The 22594-nt window shown below is 42.5% G+C and overlaps 1 protein-coding gene across 1 annotated transcript in view; it reads right to left on the bottom strand.

Moving 5' to 3' along the window:
* MLLT3 (MLLT3 super elongation complex subunit) overlaps positions 1-22594 on the bottom strand; it is a 121901-nt gene that overhangs the window by 34516 nt on the left and 64791 nt on the right. Inside the window, exons 4-6 of the mRNA XM_054177769.1 lie at positions 17143-17286; positions 5568-5684; positions 232-849 (exon numbers count right to left, since the gene is read on the bottom strand). Of these exons, the coding sequence (XP_054033744.1) occupies positions 232-849; positions 5568-5684; positions 17143-17286 (879 nt within the window). The remainder of the gene's footprint in view (positions 1-231; positions 850-5567; positions 5685-17142; positions 17287-22594) is intronic.

The raw sequence follows: 22594 nt of genomic DNA, 5'->3' as shown, positions 1-22594 counted from the left end.
CTAATATTATTTATAGCTATCTCCCCTATGTTCATTCATCATAATGTTGACAGATTTGTAGAGTCGTCTTGAAGACGCAAGACAATTCAACTAGAACATGCATAAGTTTAAACAGACGGCAGTCAACAACCTTCACTTTGAACAAACTGCCAGTCAATGAGAGAAAGGAAGGAGAAAATACAAATGTTGCACAGTCCCACAGAATTCAATACACACGAAACAAAACCAAACACCACTTACTTCAGATTTGGAGGATGTGTTTTCCTCCACGTCAGAATCATTTGGATCCACAATATCACGAAACGGTGGCAATGTAGACTTCTTTCCCAGCACATCACTCTCAATTTTGACTTTCCCCACCCTAAGACGAGATTTATCCTTTGTTTGTTTTTTGTCAGCTGAGCAAGTAAGTACCAGTGGCGGGTTGCTAGAAAAATTTCTGAACAATGAATCTGAGCCATTTTTTTTCCTTTTTTGGACAGCAGGTCCATCAGAATCCGGAACAGAGGGCCTTTTTGTGGGGGCCTTCTTTACATGATGTTGCCCACATGTTATGGTAAGGATGGCAGTGTTTTCAGATTTCGGCTCCTTAGATATGGGTTTCGGTTCCTTGAAGGCTATTTTAGGAACTACTTTTTCATCTTTTACTGGTTTGTTTTCTTTGGGTTTCTTAGATGATTCTTTGGAAGATTTGTTGTGTTCCCTGGAAGGATCTTTGAAGGCACTTTTATGTTCTTTTGAGTCTCTAGAAGTTTTTTCCTTGTGCTCCTTAGTTAATTTATGAGTCTTTGAGAACGTGTTGCTGCTGCTGCTGCTACTGCTACTTGTGTTCAGAATCCTAGTTGGGTCCTGCAAAAAGTGGATGCAAATTTTATTTCCCAAAAAATACACACAAAAAAAGGAGAAAAACCCTTAATGCCCCAATATGGGCAGATCATTCATATTAACAATTGGGAACTGCACACTGAAAACCAGAAACTGGAAGTTTATGATTTGAGTGATGAATAAGAACTCACATGATAAGACTGTTCTGGGCAAACAGGGGATTGAGCCCTGTTTCTCATATTTGCTTGTTGGATTTTCTATCAAAGGGTACTTTGTCCTGTAAATCTGAGACATCCAATCAGACCATGACAGCTGCTCAACAAGTAACACCCTTGTAGAATAAAACAATTCTATAATTGTAAGGCAAGCAAGGTATGCTGAACTCATCTGTACATCTTGCAAGGTCAGACACTGATTTCACACCACAACATGTAACTCCCAATTTGGTGAAAGAGGAGTTCAAAAAAGCAGTATTCTCTGAAAATCATTTCACATCTCTCCAGTTGCCGTCAGACATTAGGGAACTAATTAACAAACAAAGCAGCTGGGGGAAGGAGGGGAGGTTTGTAGAAAGTTATGAAGTCATTAAACAGAGCACATTGGCATGACCATGCCAGTCTGCTGTACCAAAGCACAGTAGGCTTAGTCTACTAATTCGGTAGTAGTGATCATAAAATCATGCATTATTTTCATTTTAAATAAAACCCCAAATGTTCTGCATACTGAAATAATGTGTCTGTCTTCAGATAATGGATTGGAATTATTCTCAAAGATGCCTCCTGCTCTAGATAGGAAAAGAGAAGGAAGGTATCTAAAAGGAATTACAGAAATTCTTATTTCTGTTGAATATGTTTATTATTGAACAAAAATGCTAACTGATTTTGGAGGGGAAAAAAAAAAAATCTACAACATTTTGAATGCTTCCACAAGTCCTGTGGTATTCTTTCACTTGCTAGCTCCATGATGGGGAAGAATTTACCTGCTGCTAGTTCTTCTGGAAGATTATTAGTGTCACATATTTACAGAGTTTTCCACACTTTAGCTTGTCTATCACACCAAATTGTCATAACTAATGACATCAGAAGAATTAGAAGCAGATAGAGAATTACAAGACTCATTGGATTGACAGAGGAAGCCAAAAGGGGGAGAAAGCATATAATTTTTTTTCCCTAGTTGCACATGGGAATGACGACTTTTGGGGTTTTGTTTATAAAACAAACCTCATTTCACTTCAGCTGACATTAAAGCTCATTCTAAAAGAAATAATCATCCCAGAAAAACTAATCAAGTTATATTCCATGCACATAGTACTTACATAATATCAACAAGTCTCAGTACTAAAATTGATTTAAAAGCAACACAAGTATCTCTAGCTACCCTGCAGCCATATTTTATTCTAAGAAAACACTAAGGAAGGTTTCATGCACTTCTGCCTGTCCTCTGTATTTCCAAGACTAAAGGTTTGTTTTAGAATCACTGTACTGCAACTCACTAATACCATTAAAATAAACATAAAATCATGGAACTTCAGAAAAACAAACATTTATATTTTTTCATGTGTATTTGCCCAGGTTTTGCCTAGGATAGAGTTAATTTTCTTCCTAGTAGTTGGTACACTTTTGTGATTTGAATTTAGTGTGAGAATAATGTTAATAACATGATGACATTTTAGTTGTTGCTAAGTAGTGCTTGTCCTGAACTAGGGATTTTTCAGTTTCCCATGCTCTGTGGTAAGCAGGTGCACCAGAAGCTGGGAAGGAGCATGGCCAGGACAGCTGACCTTAACTAGCCAAAAAGACATTCCATATCATAGGATACTACGCTTAGTATACAAACTAAAGGGAGTTGGCCAGGAGTGCACAAGGACTAGCTGAGCGCTGTTTAGTGGGTGGGAGCACCTGCATTGTACATCACTTGTCTTTCCTTGTTTTCTTTTTTCCTCTCACTCTCTTTTTTTTTTCTATCATCCTTTTCATTATCAGTGTTATTATTATAATATTTTGGTTTAGTTATTAAACTGTTCTGATCTCAACCTACAAATTTCACTCCTTTTACTGTTTTTCCTCCCCATCCCACTGAGGTGAGGTGTTCAGTTACCAGCTGGGGTTAAACCATACCACTATTTTAGAAGATAATGTGTGACAATCATCTCTTGCATTTTGCTTCTAAGTGAATGCTAAACTAACAATACCACTTGGTTGCACTGGTTTTACTCCCTTGACTGCAATTCTCCTCTAACCAGAAAGTCTATGTTGTGCTTTATAATGGCAAATAGCTAAGCAAATATTCGGAGGTTTTCATACTTGGAGTTTAAAACTGACCTCGAAGTTACTTCGCTTTTCGCATACAAAACAAACCAAAGCCAGGTCAAGCACATCAAAGGGCTGCTGCTGCAGCAGAATTATCCTAAAACTGTTCAGTTCAGAAATCTGGACTACACACACCCATAGTTTTGCTACAGACAGCTTACACCCAAGAACTACCAAGACTTTTCTACCACTCCTGTAGTTGAAGCATGTTCAAATGTATTTTGAACACTGAAGTTGCTCCATCACTGGGGTTATTCCAAATGACAAAACCAAAAAACTATTTACATGTTGGTTGGAACTCTCCTGGCCCCTGGCTGAAAAGAAAACGAAAAACAACCACAAAAACAAATCAACAAACCAACAATAAAACACAGAAACCCCCAAACAAACCCTGAAGACAAAAATTCAAGGGTTCTCAGCTCCTAGGATTGTAAGGAAAAATGTGAACTTTCTTGCTATACCCCAGACAAGGTTCAGTGTTTCCACTTCTCCCAAATAGATGATGATTCAGTAAGGCAGATTTCTACAACTCATTCTTTATGAGATACAAGAACAGTTGCTCATTAAGCGTGTATTTTAAGTTGAACAAGAGGAGGCAAAGTGTGCTGTGGGGAGGGGAAAAAAGTAGTATTCACAGACTGGCAAGAAACAGTGACCAGCATACAAGGCTGAAAAATAATGACTTCAAGCAGACAGCATTGCTGGTGAACATCCCTGTTTTGAAATCAGATAGTTAAAAAACATTAATTCATGAAAACTCTAATGTGATCCACAATGAATCTTGTACTGACTCCTGCAACTTTCTGCTAGGAGTCCAACTCACTGCAGGTGGTTGGGTTGCTTCAGCAAAAATTAAAGACTTCAAATGTTCATTTATAAAGACAAGAGCAGCAAACATGAAATGCTCTCTTCACTTAGCTTCACCCCAACCACACTCCACCTTTTTCAGATTTCTACCCCAGGCAGAAATTCATTGTCTGAATATAGTTCAGAAAATGACATCCTGGGTTAGTTCAGGCTCACAGTGAAGACAGAGGTGAACCAACATTACAGCCAAATCCAAAGAAATTATTGGAAACTGAACTCTAGAAAGAGGTCCAACCTCACAAGAACCTCTGTAACAGATGGTAAAGCGTTGAAGTCATCTTCAGTCTCCAAGCAGATAGAAATGCATCCTAGCCTTAACAGCCAGTTACCTCCAGCACTCTGCTTCAGCCCCTGGTGTAGGCAGCTATCTTCCTTTTCAGCAGTCATTTTAGCATGCACCTTCAGTCTAATCTTCAGATTCAATCTACCTTAGCAACTCATTAGGAAAGTAACAGTAATTTTAAAAAATCCTACATGTAAGCACCTTTTAAATGTCACAACATCTGTGTTAGACATTGTGAGGCACTCAGGAACAATGGAAACCAGGCAGAAATATGTCAAAGAACTTCTTTCTCCCGCCCCTACAATGTGTCCCTAGTGCTGTGGCACATTCTTATCAATAGACACACTTAGGTACACCCATAATTCACTACCTGACTTCTTGTAAAAGTACAAGATTTGGTACAGCTAAGGAACATGAAAGTTATTGATAAAAATGAGTATTGCCCCTTGCAGTACACATACTGCAAGATTAGGTAACATATTTCACATTGATAAAATGCTAAGCAATAAACTAAAATCCCAAACGACTTAACAGAAAGGAGAAAAGGTATCCATGTCGATTCGTTTATAAAGCAAGTCACTATCTTGCATTTCTTATTTGGATAAATTACAACATGTTTTTTATTCCACCACACCATTAACTCATTTTGACATAGTAAAGAAATGATATACTGCTTTGGAAAAGCCTATTACACAAAAGGTTCATTGGACTATACATCTTTACCATGTCCTAGGTTGGGGATTCAATTTGATGTTCTAGAGACTCATGAAGCATTGCTGTCTTTGAAACACCTAGTGAAGAATTAACCACTGAAAATTAAACACAATTGAAAATACTAAAAAAGAAAAGAATTTTTAAAAATATTTTTATATTTATAAAATAGATATTAAATATATTAATGTTTTCCTATACTATATTATTTACTATATAAAATATTAAAATATAATTTTACATTATATAATTTTAAAAGATAATTTGGAGGAGTGAAACCTAAAGTTTTCAAAAATATTTAATGAAATAATTATTATAATACTCTCATACTCTTTACATTTTTGTAGGTCACACTTAAATCAACAGAATCCTGTAATACTACAGCAGACCGCTAGACTTCCTTCTGCGAAAGGTGGAACACAATTGTGAATGCCCAGAAAGGTGGCACCTTCATCATCCGTTCTCACAGCTAGCTTCCTAGCCTTTTCAAGGTTTATTTGCACTGAGTTTTATCTAGAAATTTATCTAGAAGCACTACTGGCTCAGGTATCATCTGGCAAAGTAAGTCTCACCTTTGGCCCATGAGATGATTTCTTCTTTATGTCAGGAAAAAACAGGGAGTTACTGGAAAAGTTGGGGAGATAACTCTGTCCTGAGGAGAATGATGTGCCATCTGACATTACCATGATCTGTTATCAGAGGAAAAGCATGACAATCAAACAATACTGAGAGAGACAGACTCACCACCAGCCTAAAGACTAGTATATCATACTGGTTGGAGAATAAAACTTCTCCAGCAAACAGTATCCATGTTTCTTCACAGGTTAACAAAACCACACTCTCATTTAATGAACACATCACATCTTTCGATTTCCACGCAAATACGTGATCCACTCAGAAAATGGCATAACATATTATGGCTGCTCACACGCCATGGCACTGAAGCTCCAAGCACTCTTTCACTTGTCCTGATCAATGAGATATCATCTCATCAGCAGTAAAAGGCTGCTGACACCCCATAATTTATACCTATGTATTTCTCATATACCTATTTATATCCCTTATTTATGTGCAGCAGTCTTTGCCTTCAAATAAGTGAAGGGAAGTAAGACTAATGGGTATAGGTAACAAGGATTTAGTGGCAGTGGTGGCCTCTGTGAGGATGGGCCAGGAATTTCCTCACATTGCACACCTCTGGATCAGGCCAGCTCCAACTGACACCACCCCCACCCCCCCCCTCCCCTCAGCTGAGATGATGGTGCCTCATGGAAATCAGGTTTAAGGAAGGACAAAACACTGCACAGGCACACAGGGTGAGAAGGAAAAATATGTGAGGAAAAAGGTGACAAACTGCAGTGTGAAAACCAAGGTTAAAGACAGAGAAGAGGTGCTGCTCCAGGTGCTGGCAAATGTATCTCCCTGCAACTCATGGAGAGATCATGCTGGAGCAGCTCTTGAAGGACCGCACCCTAGTGAGAGGCTGTGTGCTGGGGAAGAGGGAAACGTGTAAGAAGAGAGAAGCAGCAGAGAGAACTGACTGCTGTCCCCATTCCCTACACTCTGGTGCTACTCAGAGAGATGGAGGACACAGACTAGCCCTGAATGATGGAGTGAAGATAGAATAGAATAGGTTGGAAGAGACCTTCAAGATCATCGCGTCTAACCTATCATCCAACACCATCAACTAAAGTTGAGGCCATGAAGGTAGTAGTTGGAAGGTGGTGGTGTTCTACCATTTCTTAGCACAGCTACTCATTTACCTAGCATTTCAAACCACTAACTGCCAGAGATACCTGCTATCTGAAAAGCCCTGCAAAGTTGCAATGAAGCTGCAGAGTTCTGCACCTGCAAGGAAGTGTTGCTCTCTTTCCACAGGTTCTTATACATGAGGACATACTTGGATTTGTGGATACCCTGTCAGGTCACCCTTGCCTCTTCACATGACCAAAATATCCCTCCATACAAGTGAGAGGCAGACTGACCCACCACAAGCCTCGTGCACATTATATTAAAGGAGTAATGGGAAGTGCAAAATTGAGACATCTAAAACACTCCAAATGGACTTCTGAGACAATGTTTCTGGGCAAGGTTTTAGACCATTAATGGTTTCAGTATTGTGGACTGCATGTTTAGAAACAAGTTGGTTGTCTGCAGAAAGATCTACAGGGCTAGGATGAACAGCACTTGAGGTTTGGCAGATTTGAAAAGTTTAGCTCCACACAGTGAGAAAATAAATCAAATACAATTTTTAGAAGGAAAAACCTGGACATTTCAAAATGTGAGCCCTAAAAAATTCAGTATATTGAATCTTGCAGCCTGTTATTTCATTATAAATCCTGTAGAAAAAGGACTTAGAATGCTTTTGTAGAATCTAAATTTCAATGTGATTAACAATGCAGGCAGTAAGACTGAACTTCAAATAAGACTACAGACTTTACCATCTGTAAAAACAAAAGCCCAAAAGACAAGAAAATCTCAAGTAAAATTAACTTGTTGAGCCCTCTGATAAAAAAGCACTTCTGTCTCCCAAATCAATCTCTGTTAGAAAAAGAAGCAGGCAGACAAGAAGGCTGGCCCAGCTGAACAGAGAGAAGTGACTGCAACTCTGGTGAAAAAAGGAGAGATTATGGTCATTGGAAGAAGGAGCAGATCACTCTGGATGACTACAAAGTTGTTGTGAGGCTACACAGGGAGAAAATGAGAAGAGCCAAAGTCCAACTATAATTACATCTGGCTTCAGCTATTAAAGACAACACTCATTTCCAAGAAGGAAGATCCAGGAAACAGGAGTTCCACTCACCTCAGCTCAGTCATTAGGAAGAAGATGGAGAATATCCTCCTGGAAGCCTCTTCCAGCCACCAGAAGGACAAGAACATAACTACAGTCAGCATAGGTTTATCAAGAACAATAGTGTCCAACTCACAACTAGATCTATGAGATATGGACTGGATAAATAGATTAAAAGATAGGTAAATAACTGTGTGGTCTGCTGGAATCAATTTATTTCCTTCAGCTGTGCAAGGTCCAGCTAGAGGCCAGTGACTACCAGTGTCAGTTGCAGAGCACAGCTGCTTCAGAACCAGTCAGGACAGCAGCAGAGACACAGACCTTTGTGCACAGGTTTTATGAGGTTTTCCCTTTGTAGGGAAAAGGAAGAGAAGCAGAGACACTCAACACAAGCTGGCAGCTCTCACAGGACAGGCTAACCATGCCTGGGTATTGCCAGAACAATGGCTACTGCAGCCATACCCACAACATTAAAAGAAACTCAGAAGGATAACAGAACAGGTCAATTTGGTCGCTGCACACTAAGGGAGTTAACAGGGAATGTGACATCAGACAGGGCATGGCTGGGCACGGCACAGCAGTTTCTGCAGAAGGGCATCTGTGGAAGGTGCTGAAGCTTGGCCAGCTTGACTAAGGAGTGGCAGCATCCACCTGACAGAAGGCAAGGACATCCCTCAGCCCTCCACCCACAAGGTCTCATGCTCCACCTCAGATGGCGGTCCAATGGGACAACCCTACTACCCAGGTATTGGGCTGCAAGGTCTGTCCCACTTTTACACCAGTGTCAGATGGCAACAGTGAGCACAGCTGTGGGAAGTGTGCTCAGGCAGAACCACTCCTCTGCTTAGTGATGGAGCTCCAAGAAGTGATAAGTTCAGGACCATCAGGCAGAGACAAAGTCTTGAAGAAACATCCTGCCCTCTGTGAGACAAACCCAACAGGCAGAACTTCTGGTCCCTTTTACACCTTAGTGAATATAGTGACCTAGGGGATAGCAAATAATGCCAACAATCACAGAATTGTCAGGGACCTCAAGGATCATCTAGTTCAGACTGCCTGCCATAGGCAGGGACACTTTCCTGGCCAGGTTGCCAGAGCCACATCCATCTTGGCCTTAAAAACATACACCAGTACCTCCAAGGCCTTTTCTTCAGTGATGCTCTCAAGACAGTCAGTGCCCAGTCTATATCAGTGCCTGAGATTGCCCCAACCCAGATGCAGAACCCTGTACTTGGTCCTGTTGAACCTCATAACATTGACAGCAACTCTTTGGGTACAGCCATCAAGCCAGTTCTTTATACACCACCCAGCTTGAAGGTGTTTCTGGGGTATGGCTGGTCTACAGCCGGCATCAAAACCTCTTCAGTAGAAAAGAACAGATGGATCATTGCCATAACTGACTCACTTCTGTAGGGAGCAGAGAGCCCAGGACGTAGAAGAGACCCAAGTCTTCCAAAAGTTTGCTGCTTCCTTGGGGGCCAGGTTAATGATGTAAGAGAAAAGCTTCTCTCTGTAACACACTGCTATACACTGCTGATCTTTCAGCTAGACTGTAATGAAATAGCAAGAGTAACTCCAAGGGCAATGAAGAGAGACCTCAGGATCTTGGGATGACTGGTTAAGGGATTGGAGACCCAAGCAGTGTTCTCCCATAGCCCTCCACTCGCAGGGACTGAAGGGGCTGATGAAGGAATACACAAAGAATCAGCAGATCAGTCCCTGGCTCTGAGCCTGGTATCTTCAGCAGGACTTCTTTAAGCAGGGGTTGATTTACAGGACACCAGGCCCACTGTCAACAGATGAGTTACATTTGTCTCAACAGAGAAAAAGAATCCTAGCCCAGCAGCTACCAGGGATCACAAAGAACTTTAAACCAGATTTGAAGGGGGCAAGACACAAAACTGGGCTTGCTAAAAATGAGCCCAAGGGCAGCACACAAATGTTTGAAAGATGGTGTTCTAGTTAGGTCTTCTGGTCTATGGTTCCAGTGGAGGTAGAGAATGGAGACCCAGGAGGCAACAAAGATACAATAGTTGCTGATGGGTTTGGAATCATGGGAGCACCTGAGAGCAGCTGGGTAGGAATTAGAACTTCTCTCTGCAGAAAGGTGCCAAAACTTTTATACCAACTGAAGGGCATCTACAGTAATGCTGACAGCATGGGAAACAAACAGGAGGAGCTGGAAGCTATTGTGCATCAGGAAAACTGTGTTCTAATGGCTATCACAGAAATGTGATGAGATGTCTCACATGACTGGAGTGCCACAATCACTGGCTAAAAAATTTTCAGAAAAAATAGGTAAGAAAGGTGGGCCTGTATGTCAAGGAATGTTTCTGCTGTCTTGAGCTTGATGACAGTGATGATAGGGTTGGGTGTTGATGGGTAAGAACCACGGTGAAGGCGAACAAGATGGATATTGTGATGCAATTGTTATAGACCACCCAACCAGGATGAAGAGAGAAAATATTCTTTAGGCATCTGGCAGACATCTCACAACTGCTAGCCCTGGTTCTCATGGAGGACTTCAACTCTGCTGATGTCTGCTGAATATACAGCAGAGAGGGAGCAGTCCTAGAGGTTCCTAGAGTGTGTGGAGGGGCAGGGCACTCAGGAAGACTACTAAGTTGCTGTGATGCCACAGAAGGGAAAACAGAAGGGTGAAAGCCCAACTGGAAATTAACTTGGCTTCAGTTGTTAAAGACAAGAAACACTTCTAAGCATATATTAGCAACAAAAAGAGAACTAAGAAGAATTTTTATCCATTATTTGATGCAGGGGAACATAGCAGTAAAGGATGAGGAAAAGGCTGAGGAAACACCTTCTTTGCCTCAGTATTTAGTAGCAAGACAAGTTGTTCACCAGATACCCAGTTCCCTGAGTTGGAAGATGGGGATGAGGAGCAGAATGAAGCCCCCATCATCCAGGAGAAGATGGTTAGTGACCTACTGCAACACTTAGACATCCACAAGTCTGTAGGGACAGATGGCACATGCCCAAGGGTACTGATGGAGGTGCTCACCAAACCACCAGCTGACTGGAAATTGGCAAACATGACACCCATCTACAAGAATGGCTGGAATGAGGATCCAGTAAAACTACAGACCTGTCAGTCTGACCTTGGTGCCAGGGAAGTCATGGAACTGATTAACTTGAGTGCTGTTGTGCAGGATGTACAGGGCAGCCACGTGATGAAGCCAGTCAGCATGGGTTCATGAAAGGCAGGCCCTTCTAGATGTACCTGATCTCTTACAAAAAGGTGACCCACTCAGTGGATGAGAGAAAGACTACTGGACTTCAATACCATATTTGACACTGCCTCCCAGAGCATACTCCTGGAGAAACAGCTCAGGGCTTAGATGGGTAGATAGCTCACTGGGTAAAAAAAACACAGCTGGAAGGCTGGGCCCAGAGAGTGGTAGTGAATGGAGCTAAATCCAGTTTGTGCCCAGTCACAAGTGGTGTTCCCCAGGGCTCAGAATTTGGGCCAGCTCTCTTTAGTGTATTTATCAATGATCTGGACAACAGTATTGAGTGCACCCTCAGTAGGTTTAGGGATGATATTAACTGTTGATCTGCTTGAAAGCAGGAAGGCTCTACAGAGGGACCTGGAAAGGCTGGATCATTTGGTCAATGCCAGCTGTACGAGATTCAACAAGGCCAAGTGCTGGGTCCTGCACTTGGGTCACAACATACCCATGCAATGTAACAGGCTTGGGGCAGAGTTGTCTGGAAGACTGTCCAGCAAAGAACAGCCATCTGAATATAAGCCAGCAGTATGCTCAAGTAGTCAAGGTCAACAGCATTCTGACTTGCAGTGGGAGTAGTGTGCCCAGCAGGACCAGGGAAGCAATCATTCCTTTGTACTCAGCACTGGTGAGGCTGCAGCTTGAGTACTGTGCTCAGTTTTGGACCCCTCACTACAAGAAAGATATTGAGGTCCTGGAGGGGGTCCAGAGAAGGGCAACAAAACTGGTGAAGGGTTTGGAGAACAGGTCTTCTGAGGAGAATGGGATTGTTCCATCTGGAGAAGAGGTAGCTGAAGGGAGACCTCATTGTTTTCTACAGCTACCTGAAAGGAGGTTGTAGTAAGGTGGGTCTTCCCCCTTGTAACAAGAGAATAGGATGACAGGAAATGGCCTCAAGTTGCACCAGGGGAGGTTTAGATTGGACATTAGAAGAAAATTCTTCACTGCAAGGGTTATCAAACGCTGGTACAAGCTCCCCAGGAAGGTGGTTGAATCACTATCACAAGAGGTGTTTAAAGGATGCAAAGATGTGGTGCTAAAGACATGGCTTCTCACCAGATTTGGTAGAGTTAGATAATGGTTGGACTTGATGATTTTAAAGGTGTTTTCCAACCAAGGCAATCTCATGATTCTTTTACTGAGCTGGCAATCTAAGAACACCTTCATACAGCAGCCTCATGACTGATGAACTCCTCCACAACGTGCTGCAGAAAAATTCATAGTGAACCATGACCCATTACTACAATATTTCTGTAGCCCTGCAGATGAATTATACTGATCATGCACTAGTAGGAGATAAATGCACTTCCCTTTGTGGCTTCTGCAGAAAACATCTTTCCATGTTGAAGAACAATTTCATTCACCACTGAAAGCACTAAGAGTAACAACAAAAAAATCCATCTGTCCTGAACAGCTGTTATTCCTATTTAAACAAAAAACTCACAGGAGACTAGGAAACCTTTTAGAAAATTTTAAAGTTATTTACTTGCAAGTATAGTATCTAATTTAAGAGAATTCAATTACTTAATTATGAAAATCAAGATTAAAGATAATCCCTTCCTTAGAGCTGTATTATACCTAACACTGGCTCTATACAGAAGTCAACTACTCCGACTGACACAGCTGGAAAGAGGGAGAATAAAGAAAAGAGGGAAATCCCCCATGATTTCATCTTTGTTGCATGGATTAGGAGTGTAGGGTTTAGAACAGGCATTATGCAAACATCTCAAATGACTGAAATGATTTATTCACTGCTGAACAGCAAAACACAACTAGAGCAAAAAAAAAATGAAGCAACAAAATGCAGTGGCGGCATTTTATTGTTACCGTTGCATCCTTCTCAGAACAAGGCTCTCTCTGCTGACTTATTAATAGATCAATTATCTCCAAGGAAAGAGTTGCCTTGCAACAGAAGAAGAGACCCTTGTATTTCTAAATTACTTTTACAGAAAGCAGACAAAAAAAAAAAGAAGACACCTCTATTGCAAAAAGGATCATTACAACTGTGAAAGTGACCTATTCTTTGAATGCTGATAGTGTGAGCTTTCTGATTTAACCACTAGTAGCCATGTGCATTTGTCATGTTATGAATTCTGCTGGTTTTGTCTACAGTGTACCTGCTTTCTAAGGGGTATCTGTAAGGCTTTCCCTTTTATGAACAAAAATTCAGCTGTTTTAAATGTCTGTGTACTCCTGGACTAAACAACTAATTCTCACTCACCTTACAAAAAGGAGAGAATATTACACAGTACCAACATTTACATTTGTATGTTTGCATCCATGGGCCAGGGGGATGTACTAAATTGCTGGACTGAAAATGATGTCACTACTTTTTCCTTCAATAAGTAACTCATAATACAATACTCAAACAAGCAATGCCTGAACAAACCTGTTTCCAGAGGCAAAATTCAAGTTAACTGTTACAATCATAGAACTGTTTCAGCTGAGTAAGACACCCAAGATCATCAACTCCAGCTGTCACCCTAACACCTAATCAAGTCCCAGAGGGCAGTGTCTACATGTTTTTTGAACACCTCCAAGAAGAGTGACTTCACCCCCTCCCTAAGCAGCCTATTCCAATGCCTAACCACTCTTGAGGCCATTTCCTTTCGTTCTATCACTTTTTACTAGTGAGAGGAGTCCAACATCCACTTCTCTCCAACCTCTTTTGATGTTGCTATAGAGAGCAATGATGTTTTCCCTCAGCCACCTCCTCTGTAGACCAAACAATCCCAGTTCCCTCAGCTGTCCCTCACAAGACTTGCTCTCTAGGTACATCATCAGCTTTGTTGCCATTCTCTGGAGGTGATGAGGTAATGAGGAGTCCAAAACTGAACACAGTGTTTGGGTGATTGCTGATTGCTTCCCTCATCCTGCTTGTCCCAGACTAAATAAGATTAGGCATATTTTCCTTTTTCTTTTTTTTTTTTTTTCCTTCTTCAAATAGAAAAAAAAAGCAAGCCAAAAAAGCAGTAGAACCAGCACTACTGCCATGCCAGTACCCATAGAACCATACAGCTACATGTAGAATCCCACTAAAACCGTATGTATTGTGGTTTTAGGGTTTCAGTTGGGGTTCAATACTAAAAATCTACTTCAAACTTGAGGTTTTTTTTTGGTGAGTTTAGTTTCTCAGCCAGTGTCATCCCTTCTCACATATCCACACACTAGAATCACTGTGTCCTCTCTTCAGCTTTTCCACATTTAGAAGTTGAAACTAATGAGAAAAGGTAACAGACAAATCTATGAAGAAGTGACCTGATAAGGCCCAATGCTTACTGGTGTTTCCTCAAAGAAAACTTGAGTACTACTGTACCCACTCAAGGAACAGACTGCCCAGAGGGATTGTGCAGTCTCCTTCTCTGGAGACGTTCAAAACCCACCTGGATGGATTCCTGTGTGGACTACCCTAAGTGACCCTGCTTTGGCAGGGCGGAATGACCCGATGATCTCTTGAGGTCCTTTCCAACCTCTAATGTACTGTGATAATACCATGTTGTGCCTAGAGGGTGAGCCCTGTAGGAGCCTTCAGTGTATAGTCTGATAGAATTTGCACAGCATAATCTTGAAAATATTTTATTTCCTCTGTAAATATTTCTTTTTGCATTCATAAGAACAAGGTCAACTGAAATTGGGAAAATAGCAAAAACAGACCTGAGCATAACTAAAGCTATTGAGGAGGTATGGGGAAGTTAAGTGTAGAAAATATGTTCTTGATGACAATGAACTTTGTGAATCGGATATAGCCTATAGTAAAACTGAACTAAAGGCTCCTATTCACCTTCCTCCAGGCTGGATGGGACTTTGAGCAACCCAGTCTAGTGGAAGGTGACCCTGCCCATGGCAGGAGGAATGGAAGGAGATGATCTTTAAGGTCTCTTTCAACCCAAACCATTCTGTGACTCTATGGTTCTATTCCTGACTACAGAAATACAAACCTCTGAAGCCAAAACAAATCCTACTTCTTTTAAGGGCTAAAGAAGTAATTGGAAATCAGCAAGTTGGTGACCTCCTATTAATGTTGACTACGTGCACATTTATGCTTCACTTCTGGTGATATTAAACAAAATTCTAAGACTGCAATATTCCAGAGTTGACCTACATAGATGCCACCACGCTAGCTATAAGCTGTCTTCAAGTGCTTTACTTGTAAGTAAGTGTAAAATGCATCTCGTACCATATTATCCTGTAAATGCTTTTCTCAGTCTAACACATGGTAGCCACAAGTAAGTCAGTGTTTCATGAAACACTTTCACTTGCCTGTTCTACTTCAAGGTGGAAGTGAGAGCTAGATTTTCTGGACTTCTACAACAGTCAAAGCAAAGCCCATGTACAGCATTTCACTGAAGTCTAGCAGACTTTTTAATGCTGGGAGACGCAAGCTCTTCATGGAGATGTAGTAACAAGACAGAATGCAATTACATCATCTTTGCCAAGCTGATCAAATTCCTAGGTCAGAAAGCATATAGAGGGAAGCATGAGACACTAAGAGCTTCAAAAAGAAGGGGCCCATTTCTTGGAAAAAAAAATGAAAATGAAGGATAAGAAGCAAAGAAGAAGGAAGCATAAGTCATTTGCAGCCTGCAGAAGACAAAAGGCAATGATGCAAACTAAGCATTTTAAGAATGACCACAGGGATATAATCAGGGGAAGAATTTGACCATAACACCACACACTTCCTTGCTTTACAATTGGCAACATTTTTGCCTCTGTTAACTCAAGAAATCTAAAAGAAGAAAGAGCAGAAAATGAGCAGTAAAGGGGCTGTTTCCTATTTATGCCTTTTTAAACCATGTTCATGACACTCTGAAGTCCCTGCTGCCATGATTGAAACATATTAGCTGATCTGATACAATACTAAAGCAGTGGCTTGTGAAGTTTTTCAGAATATAACCTTGATGATTTATTTACTAACTCACTAAAGATCGAACACATTGCTCAGACATGGTGTGGTGGGTTGAAATTTCCCCCCTATGTTTACTTTGCCAGACCAGCTCAATTGGAAGCAAATGAAAGCTGTGAGTATTTACAGGCAAAACTACAATCTACAATGGAGTGCAATGAAACAGTGTTTACAATATTTACAGCTATTTACAGTTAACAAACAACACAATAACCCCCTGGTCAAGATGACCAGGGAAGCTGTCTGTCTGCATCCCCACCCCCTGTCCAAAAGGGAAAAAGGAGCAGAGAAAAAAGTACCTGTAAGACTTAACCAAAACAATGCAGTCAAGGTCAAGCAGAAGCAGGGTTAGTATCCTCTCCAGAGCAACAAAGCAAGAAGCCCCCAGAATGTTTTGGTACAGCCAGTCCTATGGTAGATATCTCTCCAATGAAATTGTTTAGAATGATCTTTGGGTTTCCTTTTTACACCCAATTGTGATTTATTTACATTTTTCTACTTTTCTGCTTGAAATCTGTAGCAAAATTTTAAAGGCATAACCTAAAACTAATACACATGGATACACTCCTGCACCTAGTAAATGCAAAAAACCCACAGTTTATGCTTCTATTTCAATAAAACTTGAAGTTCTCTAAAGGTTTGGCCCTCTTCCCTCTCCAAATGAGCAAGCTGCCTGCATTTTCACATAAATTATTTCTAAGAACTTGTAAAGAAGTCTTGGTGAATTTCCTGGGTCAGACTGTGCAACATAAACCTACTGAAATTCATGTATTGTATTTATACCAAACAGTTTCTAACTGGTTCTACCTTTTAACTATTGAATTTATTCTCCTTAATACTGAACTATTTCTTTTTAAATGAGACACAGTTTCCTTGCTAATCCTCTTGTCACATTATTTCTCCTGTGTTTCACCTCTGGAAAGTCAAGCAAGCAATGCTTCAGGTATAAGCTTTAAGTTCTGCATTTTCAGAAATAAATATGAATCACTTGATTGCAAAGACAGATATCCAATCATGTACTTAGAGTACACACATGCTTATTTTCTCACCCATTCCACTTAAAGACAACATGCACTGAGCACCTATACATTTAATGACATAAACATTTCCCTTCATTGCACTGTCAGCTCTCTTCATTGTACTAATCATACACCAGCAGCAAGCAGCAACACCTTTAGTGTTATGGCTTTTGACATGGCTGCAAGACTCACCCCTCCTGCCTTTAGTAGCTTTCTTCTGAATTCTTCTGTCGGGTTGTTGAATGTGAGCTTCTCGCAGCGGAGGTGGTTTACAGGTGGGTGGCCTTCAAGGTGCAGGAATAAGTCATAGTCAAATCGAACTTTCTTAGGTTCTTCCTGAGGGTTGAAAATAACCAGATAGAAACATCTTGCACTAAAACTAATTTGAAAGCAAGGGCTACAGAAAACAAGGTCAATTAAAATGTAGTCATTTTTAACCACTCTCTGTTCTCAGACACATTATGGAATTTACCAAGCGTCAGCTGAGCCACAGTAAATCAGAGAAGCTCCTATCAGCCCATGATAACACATGGCAAAATGCACGAACTTTAGGAACTTCAAGCTGTCCTGGCAAGTCTTAATTGAAAGTGTTATGGCATGTTTGGCACAGGCTACAGACATACACACAGGCAAGTATCACGATTCAGCTGACACTAAGTAACTCAGTCATCAACACAATCACACTTCAGAGGCCTAGACAGACACTACAGTAGGTTTTGAATTCAAATTACTCCACTGAAGCCAAGCACTACTGTTCTCTTCACAACTTGTAGAAAGGGGTAAGAATAAAACTGCTGCAGCTGACTGTATTTGATCTCCTGTGTATGAGGTCTGTTCATTTATTAATGAAACTTCATTCACTGGAGCAAACGTAGCCAGGAGGATTTCAAGCGCTCCACCACAACTTCCAAGTGATTAAAATTCCCTGCCACTGCAGTGAAGAAAAAAAAAAATACACTGAATGTTCCCAGTACCAATACAGAGCAAGAAAGAACAGGAAAGCAGATCCATCTTGGAAGAAATCAGTCTTCTACTGCCTTGAGAAAGCCTCACATGAAAACACACACTGGTTATGTTGAAGAAACTTAGGTTTGTAACACCAGAGAAAGGATACTAAGCTTTGCTTATACTTCTACATGGTTTCTTCTAAAAGCTGCACAGCAGTATTAAGGCAGTATTAAATATCCTCCCCTCCAAAAGTCCCAACGTGCAACAGAAGCCACCAAACTAATGCCAGTTTTAACCTAGAACTTGGATCCAGAAGTTCTCAGGGAGCTAGCTAAGGTTATTGCTAAGCCACTCTTGACCATCCTGGAAAGGTCAGGGAGAGTAGGGGAGGACAGGAGAAAAGCCAGTGTCACTCCAGTCTTGAAAAAAGGGCAAGAAGGAGGACCCCAGAAACTACAGGCCAATCAGCCACACCTCCATCCCTAGAAAGGTGCTGGAACAGCAGGTTCTGGAGATCCTTTCTAAGTGTAAAGGAAAACAAGATTCTCAGGAATGGTTAGCATGGATTCACAAAGAGGAAATCGTGCATGACCAATCTGATTGCCTTCTGTGATGGTGTGACTGGCTGGGTAGATGAGGGAAGAGCGGTGGCTGTTGTCTACCTTGACTTCAGCAAGGCTTTTGACATTGTCTCCTGCAACATGCTCATTGGTGAGCTTTGGAAGTGTGAGTTAGGTGAGTGGACAGTGAGGTGGGTTGAGAACTGGCTGAAGGACAGAGCTCAGAGACTTGTGATCAGTGGTTCAGGGTGTAGTTGGAAGCCTGTGGCTACTGGTGCTCTCCAGGGACCAGTACTGAGTTCAGTCTTGTTCAGCATCTTCATCAGTGACCTGGATGGAAGGACAGAGTGTACCCACAGGAAGTTTGCTGATGATAGCAAACTGGAAGGAGGGTCTGGCACACCAGAAGGCTGTGCTGCCATTCAGCCAGGCCCACATGGACTGGAGAGTTGCTCAGAGAGGAATCTAATGAAGTTCAACAAGGGCAAGCATAGAGTGCTGCACCTGGGCAGTAACACTGTGCACCAGTACAGTCTAGGGGTCAACCAGCTGGAAAGAAGCTCTGTGGAGAAGGGCCTTGGAATCCTGGTGGGTAACAGCAGTGCACCCTTAAGGCCAAGGAGCCTAATGGTATCTTGGAGTGCCATAAGAAGAGTGAGACCAGGAGGTACAGGAAGGTTTTCCTCCCCTTCTACTCTGCCTTAGTGAGGTCACACCTGGAATACTGTGTCCAGTTGTGGGCTCCTCAGTTCATGAGGGACAGGAAAGTGTGGGAGAGAGTCCAGTGGAGAGCCATGATGAGATGGGGAGAGGCTGAGAGATCTGGGCTCCTTAGCCTGGAAAAGAGTAGACTGAGAGGGGATTTTATCCACCCTTACAAATATCTAAGGGGTGGAGGTGACAAGAGTGAGGCTGAGCTCTTTTCAGTGCTGTCCAGCAGTATGACGAAGGGCAACAGGTACGAACTAGAACACAAGCAGCACATGGACAGTGGCACTGAGTGAACCTTCAACAAGTTTGCTGACAACACCAAGCTGTGCGTGAAGCAGACACACTGGAGGGAAGGGGAGGCCATCCAGAGGGACCTTGACAGGCTGGAGACGTGGGCCCATGACTACCTCATGGGGTTCAACAAGACCAAGTGCGAGGTCCTGCATCTGGGTCAGGGCAATCCCAAGCACTGATACAGGCTGGGCAGCGCCTGGCTTGAGGGCAGCCCTGAAGTAAAGGACCTGGGGGATGAGAAGCTCAACATGAGCCACCAGTGTGCAGCTCAGAAAGCCAATCCCATCCTGGGCTGCATCAAGAGAAGCATAGCCAGCAGGTCGAGGGAGGTGATTCTCCCCCTCTTCTCCACTCTGGTGAGACCCCACCTGGAGTAGTGTGTCCAGTTCTGGAGCCCCTACTACAGGAAGGATTTGGAGGTGCTGGAATGTGTCCATAGAAGGGCCACGAGTATGATTAGAGGGCTGGAGCACCTCTCCTATGAGGACAGACTGAGGGAGTTGGGGCTGTTCAGTCTGGAGAAGAGAAATCTCTGAGGACACCTGATTGTGGCCTTCCAGTATCTTAAGGGGGCCTACAGGGTGTCAGGTAGTGATAGGACTAAGGGGAATGGGGAAAAAAACTAGAAATGGGCAGATTACAATTGGATGTTAGGAAGAAGTTCTTCCCTATGAGGGTGTTGAGACACTGGAACAGGTTGCCCAGAGAGGTTGTGGAGTCTCCTTCTGTGGAGACTTAACTGTCATGTTCAGACAAATGTTATTTCTTATCCTGGCACAGTTACAGTGGTGCTTATTGTAGCACTGATGAACAAAGAATATATCATCATTTAGCAGTATATTCAGCAGGATTTATTGGTAAAGTTGCTTTTGAAAAACAAAACTGCAAGCCCCAACTCAGGAAATTAGGGTTAGATGTAATAAATTATAAATTAATACTTAAAAGATAATTGTGAAGATACCACAAGAATGTTAACTTTGGGTCAAGTACTTGCAGCTACGTTTATGACATACTGCAAACCTTATCCTGTATGAATGAATTATTTTATTGCTCTTCTAATTACATTTTTAATAACTTTGCAAAGAATTTTCTGAGGACAGTATTTTCCTTACTCAGTGGAGTAAGAAATGTTCTCATTCTCAAATGCCTTCCCTGCTCCTGCTGGCCACACTGTTCCTGATACAGGCCAGGATGTCATTGTCCTTCTTGGCCACCCAGACACACTGCTGGCTCATGTTCAGCCTACCATCAACCAGTCCCCCCAGGTCCCTCTCTGTTTGGCAGCTCTCCAGCCACTCTGACCCCAGCCTGTAGCACTGCAGACTGAATAACCCTGACTCTCTCAGTCTGTCCTCGCAGGGAGAGGTCCTCTAATCATCCTCATGGCCCTTCTCTGGGCATGCTGGAGCATGTCCAGATTCTTCCTGTAAGAAGGCCTCCAGAACTGGATGCAGTACTCCAGGTGGGGTCTACCAGAACGGAGTAGAGGATGAGAATCATTTCTCTTGCCACACTTGTCCGGATGCACCCCAGGATACAGTTGGCTTTCTGAGTGGCAAGTGTATGCTGGTGGTTCATGTTGAGCTTCTCATCCACCAGCACCCCCACGAGATGGGTGCTTTGGTGACGGAGGACACAGAGAAGGCAGAGTTACTAAATGCCTTCTTTGTGTATTCTGCTGAAGCCCCAGAGTGCGACAGGACAAGGGAGGTAGGTATTTTCTATGGTTGATGAGGACTGGCTTAGGGAATGGTTAAGTAATCTGGACATCCATAAAGTCATGGGTCTTGATGGAATGCCCACATGGGTGCTGAGGGAACTGGCAGAGGTCATTGCTGGACTTCTCTCCATCATGTTTGGTACGTCATGGCAGACAGCAGAGGTGCCTGGGGACTGGAGGAAGGCAAATGTCACTCCAATCTTCAAAAAGGGTAAGAGGGAGAAGCCTGGGTAACTATAGGCTGGTCAGCCTCACCTTCATCTCTGGAAAGGTGATGGGGCACCTTATCCTTGGCACTGTCCATAGGCACATCAAGGACAAGAGGGTCATTAGGAGTAGTCAATGTGGCTTTACCAAAGGGAAGTCATGTTTGACCAATTTGATAGGCCCCTTGCTAGGGGTACATCTTGCATCTGGCCAATGAAATTTGTTTAGAATAATTTGTTTTCCTTTTTACACCCAAGTGTGAATTGTTTATACTTCTTCACTCTTCTGCTTGAAAATTTGCAGCTAATGTTTAAAGGCATAGCCTAAAACTAGTCACAGAGTCAAAGAGTCGTGGTCAATGGGAAAGAGTCTAGTTGGAGGCCTATATATAGTGGAGTTGTCCTGGTTTGAGGCCAGACAGATCCTCTGTTGCCCGAAGAAAGGGACAAAAGAATGACACTCTCACAAATGGATTGCAAAAGTGATGGAAAGTTTAAATGGAAAAGCATTTAGTGTTTTACAGAAGCTACAAGCATAGTGACAAAAGAATCCCAAAGCATACAGAATTCCCTACAGCACACCCAAAGGCCTCCCAACACTTCCCATTTCCCTACCTGAGGGTATACCCAAAATCCCCAGGGCATTTTCTTTGCCCCCCACTGCTGGGCTAGTCTCAGGCTGGCCAGGTCCGAGACTGCCTCCCGCTTCTCCTGGCATTAGGGCTGTCCTGGCCTAAGAGTCCTTGAGGTACTCCCCCACCATTACCCAATAGGGAGCATCTCCTATGAGAGCAGTGAGGGAAAAAAGAGGAAGTGAAAGACTTGACAGATGGATTTATAGGGCACAGGACATTATGGGTATGAAATACACAATTTCCTGTGTCCACCTACTGGGCTGGGCACTCGGGGCACCAGAGGTGTAACTTACGTGGCAGTAACAGGAGGCACCCACCCTAAACTGTCACGGGAGTCCCCCCAGGATTAGTACTGGGACCAGTGCTGTTCAATGTATTTGTCAATGACCTGGGTAAGGGCACAGGGTGCACTGTCAGTGAGTTTGCTGATGACACCAAGCTGGGTGGAGTGGCTGACGCACCAGAAGGTTGTACTGCCATTCAGTGTGACTTTGACAGGCTGGAGAGCTAGGCAAGGAGAAATTTGATGAAGCTTTACAAGGGCAAGTGCAGAGTCTTGTACCTGGGAAG

The sequence above is a fragment of the Dryobates pubescens genome, chromosome Z, assembly GCF_014839835.1.
Source record: "Dryobates pubescens isolate bDryPub1 chromosome Z, bDryPub1.pri, whole genome shotgun sequence".
NCBI lineage: Eukaryota > Metazoa > Chordata > Aves > Piciformes > Picidae > Dryobates > Dryobates pubescens.
Note: the sequence above shows the minus strand (reverse complement) of the source record. Positions and strands in the feature narration are given on the sequence as shown.